General features: G+C 39.3%; 1 protein-coding gene across 2 annotated transcripts in view; it reads left to right on the forward strand.

Annotated features, from left to right (window-relative positions):
* The window catches only part of SEPHS1 (selenophosphate synthetase 1), a 71,540-nt gene that overhangs the window by 13,993 nt on the left and 38,643 nt on the right, over positions 1-18,904 (forward strand). For both annotated transcript variants that reach the window (XM_033958624.1, XM_033958623.1), the window contains exons 5-6: positions 2,631-2,785; positions 14,034-14,124. In XM_033958624.1, coding sequence (XP_033814515.1) covers positions 2,631-2,785; positions 14,034-14,124 — 246 coding nt within the window. The remainder of the gene's footprint in view (positions 1-2,630; positions 2,786-14,033; positions 14,125-18,904) is intronic.

Raw genomic sequence — 18,904 nt, forward strand, 5'->3', positions numbered from 1 at the left:
GCCAGAGGTTGTGATAAGAGCGGATAGCGTAGCTGATTTTAAGAAAGGTTTGGAGAAAGACATGGGGGAAGCCACTGCTTGCCCTGGATCGATAGCATGGAATGTTGCTACTCTTTGGGATTCCGGAATCTTGCTACTCTTTGGGATTCTGTATGGAATGTTGCTACTCTTTGGGTTTTGTCCAGGTACTAGTGACCTGGATTGGCCACTGTGATTGATGGATTGGCTACTGGGCTTGATGGACCATTGGTCTGACCCAGTATGGCTATTCTTATGTACAGCGCTTGCATTTGTAAACCGCATAGAACTGAAAGATATTGTGGTATATAAATGGCTTGTTGTGTTATTTTCTATCTGTTTGGCCACTTTTAAGGTCATCACATATGATCGCACCCATGCTTCACCTACTGGTGTAGCCCTTTTACTGTTACATGCAATGCGAATAGTGTGTCAGCTTTAGAGAATAGAGCCTAGCATATAGGCAACGCATGTACTGATGGGAATGACCCAGAGATAAGACAACTCCGGTTTACTGATGGGGTTTTGACTCAAAATTTCTCAACTTATACATGTGTATATATGGTATGCCCTCTGGGAATGCCTGAAAACAAAGTAAGTGTTAAAAGTAGGTATACTTACTTTATACATGTGTAGACCCCCATGCAGTTTTATAAAAGTCCTCTTCCACATGTCTAATAAACTATAGAATTTCCCCCATTATTTTTGTTTTTGTAAGGCATTTTGCTCTAGTTTCAAGTGATAAAGTGGAATACACTTCCCCCTCTGTATTTGCGAATTCCGTATCTACGGATTCACGATTTTTGACCAGAAATTTTTTTTTTCATTTTTAGGGCTGTTTTTAGCCCTGTAAGCCCCCCCCCCCCCTTAAGCCTTACCTGGTGGTCTAACGGGTTTTCAGGCAGGAGCGATCTTCCCACACTCCTGCCCCATGCAGATCGCTCACAGGAAATGGCTCGAGAGATTACGGGAGCTCAAGGCAGCCATTTCCTGTGAGCAATCTGCACGGGGCAGGAGCGTGGGAAGATCGCTCCTGCCTGAAAACCCGTTAGACCACCAGGTAAGGCTTAAGGGGGGGGGGCTCACAGGGCTAAAAATAGGCGGGGGATAGGGCAGAACTGGCCCGAATATTATTTGCGGTTTTCCAATATGCGCGGGCCAGCTCTGCCCCTAACCCCCGTGAATATGGAGGGGGAAGTGTACAAAAATGTCCCATTAAATTTAAATTCTCTATCCTGTTTTTGTGCTTTGATACACTGGGTTCTGAGTTACCTGCAACTCATGCGTTGTATTTTTCACAAGTAGCAGGAGAAAGTCCTGATGATGCTTAACTTGTTTGGTGTGTTTGAGCACCTTTAAATACAATAAGAACTTTGGAGACACTTGTCTGAGAGCTAAAGTTAGCATCTGCTATAAATAGTGAAAGATGGGGCAGGGTGTGCTTTCATGCAACGTGCAACAGTGACCTGTTTGTTAATCCCATACTGCAACAATGCAAGTTCAGGAAACAAAATGTTAGTTAAGGATGTAGCCCAGGGGTGGGGAACTCCGGTCCTCGAGAGCTGTATGCCAGTCGGGTTTTCAGGATTTCCCCAATGAATATGCATTGAAAGCAGTGCATGCAAATAGATCTCATGCATAATCATTGGGGAAATCCTGAAAACCCGACTGGAATACGGCTCTCGTGGACTGGAGTTCCCTACCCCTGATGTAGCCCATTCAAAGAACTGCTTTAATCTTATGCCATTGAAAAGCTTAGAGTCTAGAGGTGTAGAATCTTGGTTCAACTCCTAAATCTATTTGTAATGTTCCATATGATCCCTGGGAAGTTACAAACGAAAGCAAAAAACAGTCAGAACAAACAAAGAAAAACTGCAGACAGGGGGTACAAGATGCAGGCATTGCTTCGGCGACCAGTTACGTTTTTTTACACAGGCCTAAGTTTATCTAAGTTGCGGTTTCTTTCGATACCTTTCAAATTAGGGACCCCTGATGAAGGCATGTTAACCGAAACACGGACCGTGTCAGGTCCCCTGATTTGTAGGTGGTGACACTAATCACAACATAATTGTTTAATAAACTTTGCCTGCATCTTGTATCCCTATCTGTTTGCCCTGGGAAGTTACATCAGCATTTTGTGTCAGATTCTAGCCAGGTATCATGCTTTGTGTCTCCAGATAGGTTGACAGCTGCACACTCTCCCTCCTAGCCTGTTTCTGAAATAGGATTGGGATACTGCTAGAATAAGAACAGTTGCTATACTGGGACCGACCAAAAGATCCATCAAGTCCACTATCCTGTTTCCAACAGTGGCCAATTCAAGTCACAAGTAGCCAGCAGGATCCCAAAAGAGTAAAACAGATTTTATGCTGCTTATTATAGAAATCAGCAGTGGATCTTTCCATGTCCATTTTAGTAAATGGATTTTTCATTTAGGAAATTATGCAAATCTTTTTTTAAAATTTGCTAAGCTAACTGCTTTCATCACATTCTCTGGCAATGAACTGCAGAGTTTTACTTACACTTCGGCGCCAGAGTGAAGAAATATTTTCTCCAGTTTGATTGAAATTTACTATTGAGTGACATTCTATATTTTACATTTTGTTTCACAGGAACGAGATAAGGTAATGCCCCTAATTATCCAGGGATTCAAAGATGCAGCAGAGGAGGCAGGCACATCAGTCACTGGTGGCCAGACAGTAGTCAACCCTTGGATTGTTCTGGGAGGTGTGGCCACCACTGTTTGTCAGCCTAATGAATTCATCATGTAAGTGGGATGTCAGCTATTGTGTTCTAATGTCTCTTCCAGTGCAATAGGTGAGACATTCTATAGACAACAGGGTTATTTCCCTAGAGCACATGCTGTTGCTGAAGGAATCCACTCCGGGTTTTTCACTCTGCCTCTGTTACACTTCACTGGGCTCTCTAGTGCCTCCTGTTTTTCCATCTGCACGTGTGCCCTAGGAGTGTGTGTTCTGCTCTCCCCATTTTATTTAATTTTTTTTTAAATTCAATGTAATTTCATCCACTTTTCGGGTAATCTAGTGCTTGGAGCAAATTTGAAGCTCTGTCTGCTTGAGAATTCACATACTTTGGTCTGTAGCTGATAGGCCGATCCCACTGGGTACCTGTTAGCCAGGCTGCATAGTTTTCTCTGGAACTCAGGGCTCTCCCTGAGGTGGTCAAGGGGTCAAGCACAGACGGTTAGGCACCCTTAGGAGGCTTGGCGGTGTCTCAATGGGTGCCGGCTGTGTCGTCGTGCTTCCGCCCATACTGGTTTGTACATCCATTGGTCCGCAGGGTGGAGGTGTAGTTGGACATAGGAGTCTGACTGGCAGCCTGAAGATCAGCTTTACAAAACCATTCCCAGCACTGTGGCAGTACATTTTCTCATCATGCTACTGCAAGAGAGCGCAGGCAACAGCACAGATCCTGACAGCCTGTGAGAGGAATTGGGGGGGGGGGGGAAAGTTTGAAAAGTGGGGTTTTGAATGTTCCCCCTCCTGAAACATTCTAAAATCACTGTTTTTAGAGTTTGGGAAGTGTGAAAATTATTGCAATTTTAGCATGAATTTTTTGATGGCAGCCATCTTGGATTTTTAGCTTCTTTAAAACTGCAAAGTTTGCCTAGAAACTTGCTGGGATGGAGTCCTTGGGCTCTCTTCTTGTGGATTCATGCCAGGATTGTGCATATTTGGCATTTTTAGAGTGTTTTTGCACCGCGTGGTGCAGCTGGGAGGGGGAGGGGCGCAGCAAGGCGGCTTTTGGGGCTCAGCACGATTGGTAATTCAGGCGCCAGGCTGCGGACCCTTCACACCCTAGGAAACACAAATTTTAATCACTTTAGGGTGATACTCTGCCCCAGGAGCCAGACACGTTTTCTGAATTGATTACATTTTTTTGTGGTCTGTAGCCCAGAACCAGTGTTCTCCCCCTGCGCAGTCCCTCTCTGCCTCCACGGCGTCTCTCAGTGGTGTTGCTCCTTTGGGTACATCCTTGATTCTCCCACCCACTGTGCTTGTGCTGCCTGACCCTGATCTGGGGGATCCTGATGCAGATGATTTGCTTGCTGACCCCTTATTTTCAGGTGCAATGCTTCCCGAGGTGGAACATCAGGGACCGTGTGCTGGATCTTTGGATCCCTCTGGGGGTTTTGGAACCTGGAACTGTTCTCTCGATCCTGCACTTATTTGTCCTTATTTCTGAATCTTTGCAGGAGTTCATATTGGTCACTCAGCCGTCTCCATCCACTTCTTTCTGCTGGCCTTTTTTGGTGTGTGCTTGCAGTCTACTACCTTCCTCTGGCACCCTATTATGTGCATTCTGGTCTCGGAGCAGTTTGATTCTCTGGAGGGTGCTCTGAAAATTGCTAGAGCTATGTCACACTGGTATTCTCTGGCACAAGTGTGTCAGCAACTTTTTGATCAGTCCAGGGTGGATTTTTTTGGTGGTGCAGGTGGCTAACTGCACTTCTTCCTAGTGTGGGTGGTGTCTTGTTAGAAGATATGAGGGACCATCGTGTGGATGTGGTCCTCAGGAAACTCTTTGACGCAGCTGCTTTAGGTGCTAAAGCTGCTTAGGTGATGTTTTTTGGTGCAGGTGCCTGTCTCTCTCAAATGCACACACTGGAGAGTGAGACAGTGGTTCCTCTTCCTCAATTTTTTTTTTGGCAGCGACAGATTATATGGCGATGCATTGTATAATCTTATGCAAGATTGGCAAAGGTGTTGGCGTCCTCCTTCTCTAATCGCAGAATGCTTTGGTTCAGACAGTGGGCTGGTGATTCCACTTCCAAGGCTTCTTTGGCTAGACTGCCTTTTCAGGAGCAGTTATTGTTTGACAAAGGTCTGGACAACCTTATGGCTTCTGAGATGGTCCGTTGCCCTGAGACTCTGCCTGATAGCATGCCCAGACCCTCCTGGTGTTCTGGTTGTTCTAATTTTGTGGCTCACAGCAATTCTGACCATAGGCAAGTGCCATGTCGCAGAGATTTTCACAGGGCTACCGATGACCGTATAATGGCTATAGGCGTTCCCAGCCTTCCACTTCCAGTTCTGTGCCCCCTGCTGAAGAGGTACAATGGCGCCAGACCAAGGGGTGGTCCTCTTCAGAGAGGTCTTGGACATTATTTGGTCAAGCTACAAGCTGGAATTTATTCAACCTCTGACAGATTGGTTTGTGGACTCTCCTTCAGGTTGCCCGGACAAAGCCCTTAGGATTTAAGCCACCATTCAGCATTTGCTGGATATTCAAGCTATAGTGACCCTACTGCCCAATCTCTTGGGCTCAGGCAGTTACTCCATATACTTTATCATGCCAAAATAAGGCTCAGAAGATTGACGGCCTATTCTTAATCTTCAGCACGTGAATACGGCTCTCAAGATTCCCCGCTTCCAAATGGCGTCCGTGTGTTCAGTCATTGCAGCAGTGGCCCCAGGAGAGTTTCTTACATAGTAACATAGTAGATGACGGCAGATAAAGACCCGAATGGTCCATCCAGTCTGCCCAACCTGATTCAATTTAAATTTTTTTCTTTTTTTCTTCTTAGCTATTTCTGGGCGAGAATCCAAAGCTTTACCCGGTACTGTGCTTGGGTTCCAACTGCCGAAATCTCTGTTAAGACTTACTCCAGCCCATCTACACCCTCCCAGCCATTGAAGCCCTCTCCTGCCCATCCTCCTCCAAACGGCCATGCACATACACAGACCGTACAAGTCTGCCCAGTAACTGGCCTAGTTCAATCTTTAATATTATTTTCTGATTCTAAATCTTCTGTGTTCATCCCACGCTTCTTTGAACTCAGTCACAGTTTTATTCTCCACCACCTCTCTCGGGAGCGCATTCCAGGCATCCACCACCCTCTCCGTAAAGTAGAATTTCCTAACATTGCCCCTGAATCTACCACCCCTCAACCTCAAATTATGTCCTCTGGTTTTACCATTTTCCTTTCTCTGGAAAAGATTTTGTTCTACGTTAATACCCTTTAAGTATTTGAACGTCTGAATCATATCTCCCCTGTCTCTCCTTTCCTCTAGGGTATACATATTCAGGGCTTCCAGTCTCTCCTCATACGTCTTCTGGCGCAAGCCTCCTATCATTTTCGTCGCCCTCCTCTGGACCGCCTCAAGTCTTCTTACGTCTTTCACCAGATACGGTCTCCAAAACTGAACACAATACTCCAAGTGGGGCCTCACCAATGACCTGTACAGGGGCATCAACACCTTCTTCCTTCTACTGACTACGCCTCTCTTTATACAGCCCAGAATCCTTCTGGCAGCAGCCACTGCCTTGTCACACTGTTTTTTCGCCTTTAGATCTTCGGACACTATCACCCCAAGGTCCCTCTCCCTGTCCGTGCATATCAGCTTCTCTCCTCCCAGCATATACGGTTCCTTCCTATTATTAATCCCCAAATGCATTACTCTGCATTTCTTTGCATTGAATTTTAGTTGCCAGGCATTAGACCATTCCTCTAACTTTTGCAGATCCTTTTTCATATTTTCCATTCCCTCTTCGGTGTCTACTCTGTTACAAATCTTGGTATCATCTGCAAAAAGGCACACTTTTCCTTCTAACCCTTCAGCAATGTCACTTACATACATATTGAACAGGATTGGCCCCAGCACCGAACCCTGAGGGACTCCACTAGTCACCTTTCCTTCCTTCGAGCGACTTCCATTAACCACCACCCTCTGGCGTCTGTCCGACAGCCAGTTTCTGACCCAGTTCACCACTTTGGGTCCTAACTTCAGCCCTTCAAGTTTGTTCAACAGCCTCCTATGAGGAACTGTATCAAAGGCTTTGCTGAAATCCAAGTAAATTACATCTAGCATATGTCCTCGATCCAGCTCTCTTGTCACCCAATCAAAAAATTCAATCAGGTTCGTTTGGCACGATTTACCTTTTGTAAAGCCATGTTGCCTCGGATCCTGTAACCCATTAGATTCAAGGAAATACACTATCCTTTCTTTCAGCAACACTTCCATTATTTTTCCAACAACTGAAGTGAGGCTCACCGGCCTGTAGTTTCCTGCTTCATCCCTGTGACCACTTTTATGAATAGGGACCACATCCACTCTCCTCCAATCCCCAGGAATCACTCCCGTCTCCAGAGATTTGTTGAACAAATCTTTAATAGGACTCGCCAGAACCTCTCTGAGTTCCCTTAGTATCCTGGGATGGATCCCGTCTGGTCCCATCGCTTTGTCCACCTTCAGTTTTTCAAGTTGCTCATAAACACCCTCCTCCGTGAATGGCGCAGAATCTACTCCATTTTCTCGTGTAACTTTGCCGGACAATCTCGGTCCTTCTCCAGGATTTTCTTCTGTGAACACAGAACAGAAGTATTTGTTTAGCACATTTGCTTTCTCCTCATCACTCTCCACATATTTGTTCCCAGCATCTTTTAGCCTAGCAATTCCATTTTTTATCTTCCTCCTTTCACTAATATATCTGAAAAAATTTTTATCTCCCTTTTTTACATTTTTAGCCATTTGTTCTTCCGCCTGTGCCTTCGCCAAACGTATTTCTCTCTTGGCTTCTTTCAGTTTCACCCTGTAGTCCTTTCTGCTCTCCTCTTCTTGGGTTTTTTTATATTTCATGAATGCCAACTCTTTCGCCTTTATTTTCTCAGCCACTAGGTTGGAGAACCATATCGGCTTCCTTTTTCTCTTGTTTTTATTGATTTTCTTCACATAAAGGTCCGTAGCCATTTTTATCGCTCCTTTCAGCTTAGACCACTGTCTTTCCACTTCTCTTATGTCCTCCCATCCTAACAGCTCTTTCTTCAGGTACTTTCCCATTGCATTAAAGTCCGTACGTTTGAAATCTAGGAAAACTAATGTTAATGGGATAAAAGATGATAACGGTACAATAACAAATCAAACAGATATAATTTTAAAACAATTTCTAAAATTTTATAAAGATCTGTATTCTTCCGAGCCTTATTTGGAGAGACAAAAAGATGGTAAAAATTTTTTAGATTTAATTAATGGACCTAAAGTTCCTGATCATATAAAACGGAGTTTAGATGAACCTATATCATTAAAAGAATTAGAAACAGCATTGAGATCTCTTAGAGTTGGATCCGCTCCAGGTGGTGATGGTTATACAGTAGAATTTTATAAAACATTTCAAAATATCCTTTCCCCATATTTACTAAATTTATATCAAACACAACTTATAAAAGGTGATATTAAAGGTACTATGGCTGAATCAATAATAATTGTTCTGCCTAAGCCAAATAAAGATCCTACTTTGGTTTCGAACTACAGGCCTATATCTTTAATAAATGTGGATAATAAACTTTTGGCAAAAATTTTGGCTTTGAGATTAGCCAAAGCTCTCCCACATATTATAGATATGCATCAGACGGGTTTCGTTGCTAAAAGACATTCCTCTAATAACTCTAGATTATTGTTTCATATGTTAAATTTATCAAAAAAAATAGATGAACCGACCTTTACAGTTTCCTTGGATGCAGAAAAAGCGTTTGATAGGGTAGAATGGAATTTTATGTATCACGCTTTAGAATGGTTTGGTATAGGTTCTGGATTTATACAAATGGTAAAAACTTTGTATAGCTTCCCGATTGCAAGATTAAATATTAATAATATGATATCTGATAGATTTCAATTGCGGAGGGGAGTTAGACAAGGTTGTCCTTTATCTCCTTTGTTATTTGATGTTATATTAGAACCCTTATTGTTAGCAATACAACAAACGGGGGAGATACAGGGTATTCCATACTCAGATATGGAATATAAAATTTCGGCTTATGCTGATGATATTTTGCTTTATTTGAAAAATCCAGAATCTACCTTATCTTCTTTATTAGAATTAATTGATAAGTTTGGTAAATTTTCAGGTTATAAAATTAATTGGAATAAATCTGAAATTATACCCTTAAATGTTCATTGTGTAAAAGGAATATTTAAAGATTTTCCGTTCATATGGAAGGAAGAAGGATTTAAATATCTTGGCATTCAAGTTAAAAATACAATTGAAGATACCGTAAAAGAAAATGAAAAATTTGTATTAAAAAAAGTTACGGAATTGTGTGAGCAATGGAACCCTTTACATATTTCTTGGTGGGGGAGAGTTCAAACTATTAAAATGATGATCTTGCCTGTAGTTTGCTACCAAATGAGTATGATACCTATTTATTTTCAGGGCTATGTTTGTGCTTTAATAAAAATGATTTAAACATAAAAAGATTAATAGCATTTTAACGAAATTTCTTTGGCTTGGTAGAACACCTAGAATAGCTTTAGTAACTTTGCAAAAATCAATTAAGGAGGGAGGGGTAAATTTTCCAAATTTTTATAGGTACCATCAAGCCTATATTCTACGTCAGGGTATGTATTGGATCCTCCCAGAACTTATAGATAATGCACCAGATTGGTTATATTTGGAATGGCGCCTTATGTTTCCCCTAAATTTAGTTCACCTTCCAAGTATTAACATGCCTAGAAGATATAGAGAAAATAAAATATTAATGGATACTTGGAAAACGTTGATATTTATTAGTAAATTAACACCTATCCCAATAAACAAATCAACTAATCAATCTTTATGGATAAACTCCAAGATCAAAATTGGAGGAGCTCAAATCCTTTGGAAGAACTGGATTATTGCAGGCATTAGATCTCTAGATGACGTTATTTCAGAAGGTAAACTGCTGGATTTTTCACAATTGCAACATAGATTTGGTCTTAGTAAAACACAAAGTTTTAAATGGTTGCAATTGAAGCAGGCCATTCAGGTTGGGTTCCCTGAATGGAAAACATTGAATAATCAATATAGTTTAAAGTTCTTATGTTTTCAAGCAGACTTCCTAGGACATCAAGCCGCATTGTGGTATAAATTAATATCTGGATATTTGAATAAAAAACCAAAAAATGGTCTAAGAGATATTTGGAGCATTGAGATTGGACATCAGATTAATGCATCTCAATGGCCACTAATTTGGTCTTGGAGAATGGGATGTACAGTGTCAGCATCTATGAGACAAACTTGGTTCTTTTTATTACATAGAGCTTTTTGGACCCCTACACGTTTGCAAAAATTAGACAGTTCTAAGTCCAATAAATGCTGGCACTGTAATCTGGAACCAGGGACATTAGATCACTTACTGTATCATTGTCCCTACATTAAAACTTTTTGGAATTCAATTTGGCCACAAATTAATAAATTGATGGAAAATCATATAGCAATATCATATGATACAGTATTATTTGGAATGATGATGAGGAAAAAAAGTCAAATTTCACCAGAAAATAACAAGCTTTTATTAATAATGACAGGGGTTGCCATTCAACATATAACCAATAATTGGAAGAATTATAATAACCTAAATTATACATTTTGGTGGAATACAATATGTCATATATTTAAAATGGAAAGAACAATTGCAATACAAAGAGGGACATATACTAAATTTATAAAAATATGGGGGCCATTGACAAAATATTGCAAAGAATAAATAGTAGGATTTTTCTTCTTCTTTTCTTCTTTTAAATATCTTCTTTGTGACACACATAGAGGGGGGGTAGTGAAAATAATTTTTACATAATAGACTATAATATGATATATAATATGTAATATATGATTAAAAAATAATAGAAGGGTGGGGGAGGGAGAGGGGGAAAAATATATTTAGAATATGATGTATTAGATATAAAAGTGATATTGTGTATTTATCAATTGTATTTTAATACTTTGTACACTTTATGTAAAACTTGAAAATAAAAAGGAAAAAAAAAGAAATCTAGGACTTTAAGTATCGTGCGGCCGCTCTCCACTTTAGCCGTTATATCAAACCAAACCGTTTGATGATCGCTACTACCCAGGTGAGCACCCACTCGAACATTAGAGATACTCTCTCCATTTGTGAGGACCAGATCCAATATCGCTTTTTCCCTTGTGGGTTCCGTCACCATTTGTCTGAGCAGAGCCTCTTGAAAGGCATCCACAATCTCCCTACTTCTTTCCGATTCCGCAGACGGAACATTCCAGTCCGCATCCGGCAGGTTGAAATCTCCCAACAGCAGAACCTCCTCTTTCCTTCCAAACTTTTGGATATCCACAATCAGATCCTTATCAATTTGCTGCGATTGAGTCGGAGGTCTGTAGACTACACCCACGTAGATAGACGTTCCATCTTCTCTTTTCAGAGCAATCCATATCGCTTCTTCCTCTCCCCAGGTCCCTTGCATTTCGGTCGCTTGGATATTGATCTTTACATAGAGAGCCACTCCTCCACCTTTATGACCATCTCTGTCCTTCCTAAAAAGATTATATCCCGGTATGTTTGCATCCCATCCATGTGATTCACTGAACCATGTCTCTGTGATAGCAACAATATCTAGATCTGCCTCTAATATCAGGGCTTGCAGATCATGAACTTTGTTGCTTAGACTGCGAGCATTTGTGGTCATCGCTTTCCAGCTATTTTTCAGCGATAATCTCCTTTTTCGTATGGATTTTTGTGTCGTTTCACTTTCCGTTGCAATACTAAGAAATGAGTTGCTGATATTGCTTATGTTGCAGCCTTTACTACTATCACATCTTTTCTTACCTCTCTGGATCTCACAGAGGCATACTTGCACATTCTCATTTTTCCTGCCCGCTTCAGATTTTTGCATTTTCATGTTCTGGAACAGCATTACCAGTTATCGGCCCTGCCCTGGATTGTGGTGTTGACAGATGCCAGCCTTCGTGGCTAAGGAGTCCATTGCAGTCCTCCTGTTCAGGGGAGTCAGACGCCCTCTCAGCAAAAATCGACCGGTTGGAGCTTAGAGCCATTCGGCTAACTGTGATGAGATTGCAGAAGACTCTGGGGAGTCAAGCAGTCGGGGTCTTCTTCGACAGTGCATCGATTGTAACCTACGTCAATCGCAAGGAAGGAATTAAGTGCACTCCTCTGGCTCAGGTGGCCTGCCTGCATTTCCTTTAGGCGTAAGTTACATCAGAAGGAGGGACTTGGCAGCAAGAAGGTTCCAGTCGGAGCAGCCTTGCATGCAGGAAACGTCTAAGAGGCTGATAGGTCACCCCCGGGAGGTGCAATGGGGCCGACCCAGCCAGGAGAGTCATAGGTTTGTTTGTTTTTTTGCTTTTTTTTTGCCACCAGCCATCGGGAGGGTGGGGAGCTTCTGGACTCGCAGGAGGGGGGGATTGTTGTTGCATCCGCAAAGGGGGGGAGGGGGCTGCTGGACACGCGATTGCGCCGAGGTGGGCAGCTGACTGGGTGGGATGAGAAGGGAGCAGGAGACAACTTGTGCCATGAGGCGGTGAATGGCCTTGTCTCTACCCACGGCAACCAGTCTTTTTTTCCTCCCTGTTCCTGTGGGTTACCTGTGGGTAACAGTCATTGTGTCATTCTCTACTAGAGAGCCCAGTGAAGTATAACAGAGGCAGAGCAGCACGCGGCTATAGGGAAATCATCCTACTGTCTAGAATGTCTCACCTGTCTACTGGAAAAGAGCTTACCAGGGTAAGTACATAATCTCTTTTTGTTGGCCCCTTTGCTGATGTAGCCATATTCTTAGATTTTGGGCAAGTAGTAGTATCTTAGACTGTGAAAACACGCACACACAATATAGATATAAGTATAGACACAGGTATTTGTCTTTGTTTGCTCAGGCAACCCAATAGAATTTGTAAAACCTTGGCCTACCTTTCCAGTACCTACTTTTGCCAGAGACGAGATTCTGTACCCGGTGCCGTTGAGTGATTAACACGTAATCAGTGGCCGCTTTTAAGGCAGATGACGCTGGTTACAGAATCTGGGCCTTAGAGTCTAGATTGATGCTCTAGTTTTAAAAATTCATGAGCACAAAAAAATAAGTGGCAACGGGTGGGTTTAGGTTAGGGATCAAAAAAAAAATTAGGTTTTAACTCTGTGCACTTACAGTAAATGGCAGACTTAAATTTAGGAGTATAGAGGTCAGTATTTAAAGTAGTTTAAGTGGGTCGGAGAGGCTGCTGCCCACTTGAATTGATTGTGCAGACCCAAGTCAGTGTAAGTTCACTGTTATAATATAAAGGAGGGGGGAAGGGAAAACAAAGCATTTTGTAGCTTTCTTACTGTTAAGGATATTCTTGTTTTAAATCAAAAAAATTGCTTGTGTGGGACTCTCCATTGATATTCTGCAGCACTTAACCAGAAAGCACCATTGAATATCGGCAGTAACTAGAAAACACGTAGCTGGCGATTTTGTTTGTGGTCTTGGGACAGAATTGGCTCTTACACAGTTAAGTGCCGATGTTCAGCAAATAACGAGACAAATAGAACTACAGAAACCACAGTCCGTTAAATGCTGAATATTGTTCTTAGTGATAGCTGAACACAAAGACTCAAATAGTCAATGCTGGTGCCAGTCCGTGGCCTGGAATTGAATACTGGGGCATAAAGCCAACAGCAGCTAAAAAAATGCTCACCACTATCGGGTAAATATTTACCTCATTTTTAAGCTTCTGAATTTAGGCTGCTATGTTTGACTGGAAATAAGAGAAAATATAGGAGCCTACAGTACATTAGGAACTCTGCCTTTTTGGGGGGATATCGGGCTCTAACTGGAGAGTTCCGTGGCCTGCCCAAGGTCACAAGAAAATTTGATGGGATTTGAATCCTGGTTTCCCTGGCTCTCAGCTTCTTGCTTTAACCTTGAGGCTTTTGCTTTGCTCCAAGCCAATCGAGGAACTGACTTGGGTGTATTGTGCTGGTCAGTGAGCTGTTGGACCTGCCTACCTCAACTCTGGACATTCTCCTTTTTAGTTAACTTGCCTTCTTTTGTTGGTTTTCCCAGTTTTTCTCTTGTCCTTCTCGCTTGAGAACTACAGCAGTAATCCAAAAATCCCAACTGATGGGAAGTTTCTGCTGTCGGGGAACACGCATGCCCCTTTCTGGAAGGGTGAGAAAACATTATCCCACTGATGATCCTTGTTCCCTAGGAGTCTTGGACACTGTTTTTCCTGTCCTTTTGCAGTTTAATTTCTATTTTCTTTATGTGCAGGCCAGACAACGCAGTGCCAGGAGATGTACTTGTGCTGACTAAACCTCTGGGAACACAAGTAGCTGTAGCTGTCCACCAGTGGTTAGATATTGTAAGTATGTGGTGGTTGAAGTGTAAATCCAAATCAGTAGCAAAAATGCATAGCAAGAAAAAGGATTCTTCTTCAAAACTTGTGATTGTAATGGAGTGTGTTTAGGATTGAAGGCCAAAATTAAAGAACCCAAGAGGATCAGACTATAAATGAGTTTTCAGGTCTGTGCCTTCCTCATGAGTCCTATTTGTTTCACAATTTGAACAAATGCATTGGAGAGAAACAATATTTAGTAGCGCTTGATGCGGTGTATTGATTTCTCAAAATCAAGCCATGTGGAAGTGAGATTGGAGGGGAAGATGTGTTTGGTGGGGACAGGAAAGTGATTGAAGCTTTGCAGATTTTGCTTATAAAAAAAGCTGTAAAGAACTGGGCCAAAAACTCATCCCCATAGCATACCAGTTGTAATCTCCCTTTCCTCAGAATGACCTCCATTTACTACTATCCTCTATTGGGTCAGACCAATGGTCCATCAAGCCCAGTAGCCATTCTCACGGTGGCCAATCCAGGTCGGGGAGTGTGTGGTGCAGTGGTTAGAGCACGCTGAGGCTGTGGGTTCAAATCCCACGCTACTCCTTGTGACCCTGGGCAAGTCACTTAATCCCTCTCTTGTTCCAATTTTCAAATTCTTAGTTAGAAACAGTGATGAAGTTTTCTCATATCAGACTTATCTCTGACAATCATACACTAAGAATTTGAAAATTGGAACAATAGAGGTTTTTTGGGTTTTTTTTAAATTCTTTATTCATTTTTAACTTTCATCAAGTGTACAGAAATTCATAATAAACACAATTAATTTAATCACTTGAACATCTTATCATTATAACTTATAAATACAAATGTAACCCCCCCACCCTCCCTCAAAGCCCATAAATCATTATAACATCATATACTTGAAACCCTCCCCCCACCCAATACTAAGTGGTATATAATTAATAGAAATTAATTAATTAATAATTATAATTAATAGAGAGGTATTTTTGTAAAGACAGACATAAAGAAAGAAAGACATGCCTAAGTCTACACATCTATTCTAGCACCTGTTAATGTAATGGGCTAAAAAACTAGTAACATAATAAAACAAAAATGAGAACCTCCTGTCAACATGGCTATTAGGGTGTTGAAAGGATAGGGGAAAGCCTTCTGAAAATAAATATGCTTTAGGCTGCTTTCTATAAAGTAAAGTAAAAAATGAATCTGTTTCATAGCTTATAGTTAGATATTTTATACCGCTTAGCCACAGTGAGATCACAGCGATTTACAATATGAAAATATGAAAAAGAACTACAAGGAGTTCCAAAGGTAATGAATTCTACAACTTGGAACCTCAAGCAAACATTTGCTGACTTTAAAGCTCTCATGGGTTTATAGATTTTCAAAGTAGTAGATAAAACAGATGGAGCTTTATTCTTCAAAACCTTGAAAACAAGAGTGGAAATCTTTTTTTTTTTTTAATTTTTTATTTATAAATTTTCCATTCTTACAATATTTAAATTATACAATATATATTAATTATTACATATCTGAAATATTATCATTATTAATTCATAATATTTAAAATATAATATGAAAAAGATTATTCAATATCATATAAAATATAATTCCCTCTCCCTTTTTATATAATATGTTTCCATTAATTAATCAAATCCCACCCCATTCATATACAATTTTTATCATTGTGCTAAGAAACTAATCATTAGAATAATTTGTCAATGGTTGCCATATTTTCTTGAAATTAAGAAGATTTCCCTGTTGTATCGCTAATATTTTTTCCATTTTGTAAATATGACAAACAGAGTTCCACCAGAATGTATAATTCAATTTGGTATAGTCTTTCCAATTTTGAGTAATTTGTTGCATGGCGACTCCTGTTAGTATTAATAATAGTTTATTATTATTTGCTGAAATCGGACTCTTAGTTCTCATTGCAGTTCCAAATAATATGGTGTCATATGAGAGTCCTACGTGATTTTCTAGTAAGTTATTAATTTGGGGCCAAATTGAATTCCAAAATGCATTTACATAGGGACAGAAAAAGATTAAATGATCTAACGTCCCTATTTCCAATTTACAATGCCAGCATCTATTTGATCTAGTACTATCTATTTTTTGCAGGCGCGTTGGGGTCCAAAATACTCTATGTAATAAGAATAACCATGTTTGATTCATAGATGCTGACCTTGTAGATCTTAATCTCCAGGACCAAAATCTTGGCCATTGAGATTCAGAAATTGTCTGACCAATCTCAATACTCCAAATATCCCTAAGACCTGTTTTCTTTTTTTTATTTATAAATCCATATATTAATTTGTACCATTTTGCGGCTTGGTGACCCAAAAAATCCGTCTGGAAACATAGAGCCTGTAAACTATATTGATTATTTAGATTTTTCCATTCAGGGAACCCTACCTGAATGGCCTGCTTCAATTGCATCCATTTAAAATATTGTGTTTTATTTAGTCCAAATTTATTTTGCAATTGTGAAAAACTAAGCAGTGATCCTTCTGATATGACATCATTCAATGTTCTTATTCCTGCATTTATCCATTGTTTCCAGACGATTTTAAATCCGCCAATCTTGATCCTGGAGTTTATCCATATTGATTGATTTAGAGATTTAGCAATAGGTTCTGATGATAAATTACTGATATATCTCAATGTTTTCCAAGTGTCAAATAAAATTCTGTGATCTTTGTATCTTTTAGGCATTGTTATAGTTATTAACTGTTCTGGATATATAGGGAACAGGAGCCGCCATTCTAAATATAGCCAATCTGGTACATTTTCTAAAAGGTCTGGGAGGATCCAATACATACCCTGTCTTAAGATATAGGCTTGATGATACCTATAAAAATTTGGAAAATTTACCCCCCCTTCCACAATTGGTCTTTGTAATGATACTAAAGCGATTCTTGGTCTTTTCCCACACCAAACAAATTTTGTAAGAACATTGTTAAGTTTTTTATAAAATGACCCCTGAAAAAATATTGGAATCATACTCATTTGGTAACAAACCACAGGCAATATCATCATTTTAACTGTTTGAATTCTTCCCCACCAAGAAAGATGTAGTGGATTCCATTGCTCACACATTTCTGTTATTTTTTTTAATAAAAGTTTTTCATTCTCTTTGACTGTATCTTCAATTGTGTTTTTGATCATAATTCCTAAGTATTTTATTCCATCTTCTTTCCAAATAAATGAATATGGATCAAATAATCCCTTGGTACAATGAACATTTATTGGGAGAATTTCAGATTTGTTCCAATTAATTTTATATCCAGAAAAAGTACCATATTTTTCTATTAAATTAAGTATACATGGAATAGTAGTTTCCGGTTCTCTTAAATATAATAATATATCATCTGCATATGCTGATAATTTAAATTCAAAATCGGTAAATGATATTCCCCTTATCTCCTTAGTTTTGTTTATTGCAATTAATAAAGGTTCTAGGACAATATCAAAAAGTAAAGGAGACAAAGGGCATCCTTGTCTAACTCCCCTATGCAAGTTAAATCTGTTTGATAAATTATTATTAATATATAGTCTTGCACCAGGAGAGCTATACAATGTCTGAATCATTTTAATAAAACCGGATCCTATGCCAAACCATTGTAAAGCTTGGTATATAAAATTCCATTCCACTCTGTCAAAGGCTTTTTCTGCATCTAAAGATATTAAAAAAACTGGATCATTTATATTTTTTGCTAAATTTAATGAGTGGAATGCTAATCTAGTATTATTTGATGAATGTCTTTTAGCAATAAATCCTGTTTGATGTACATCAATAATGAAAGGGAGAGCTTTTGCCAATCTTAATGCTAATACTTTTGCCATTAATTTGTTATCCACATTCAATAATGAAATAGGCCTGTAGTTTGAAACCAGAGTAGGATCTTTGTTTGGTTTTGGTAAGACTATAATTATCGATTCTGCCATAGTACCAGAAATGTTTTCATTCTTTATTTGATATTGATATAAATTTAACAGATATGGTAATATGATATTTTGGAAAAATTTATAAAATTCAACCGTATAACCATCTCCACCTGGAGCGGATCCAGCTCTAAGAGACTTCAATGCTGTTTCTAATTCTTTTAAAGATATAGGTTCTTCTAAACTTCCTTTTATGTGATCTGGAATATTTGGTCCAATATATGAATTTAAAAAAGTTAATCCGTCTTGTTCTTTATTTTTATAAGAATTGGAAGTATATAATTCTTTATAAAAATCAAGAAATTGTGTTATAATATCTTTTGTGTTGGTATGTGTGTTACCTTGTGTATCTTTAATTGCAATAATCTTAGATTTTCTTTTCTTTGCTTTTAGAAAGTTTGCTAATAATTTCCCCGCTTTATTTGAATTTCCATAATATTGTACTTGTTTGTTGAAAATGTCTTTCCTCACAATTTGAGAAGAAATCTCATTATATTTAACTTTTAATTTTAATAATTCTTGTAGTGTATTATTTTCCCATTTTTCAATTAATTTATTTTCTAATAATTTAATTTGCTTTCCCATCTCAATAAATTGTTTTTTTTTTTGTTTATTAATAAATGTTGAATATGAAATAATATTTCCTCTCATAGTTGCTTTAAAAGCATCCCATAAGATCTCAGCATTAATATCATCTGATTCATTAAATTGAAAGAATTCTTGCATTTTTATTTTAAAGTCTTCAAGAAATTTTGAATCCGCTAATAAATCATTATTAAATCTCCAAATTAAATCAAAGTTTTCAACATCATTATTTTGAAGATTAATCCACACACCAGCA

This window comes from Geotrypetes seraphini, chromosome 9 (genome assembly GCF_902459505.1).
Source record: "Geotrypetes seraphini chromosome 9, aGeoSer1.1, whole genome shotgun sequence".
Lineage (NCBI taxonomy): Eukaryota > Metazoa > Chordata > Amphibia > Gymnophiona > Dermophiidae > Geotrypetes > Geotrypetes seraphini.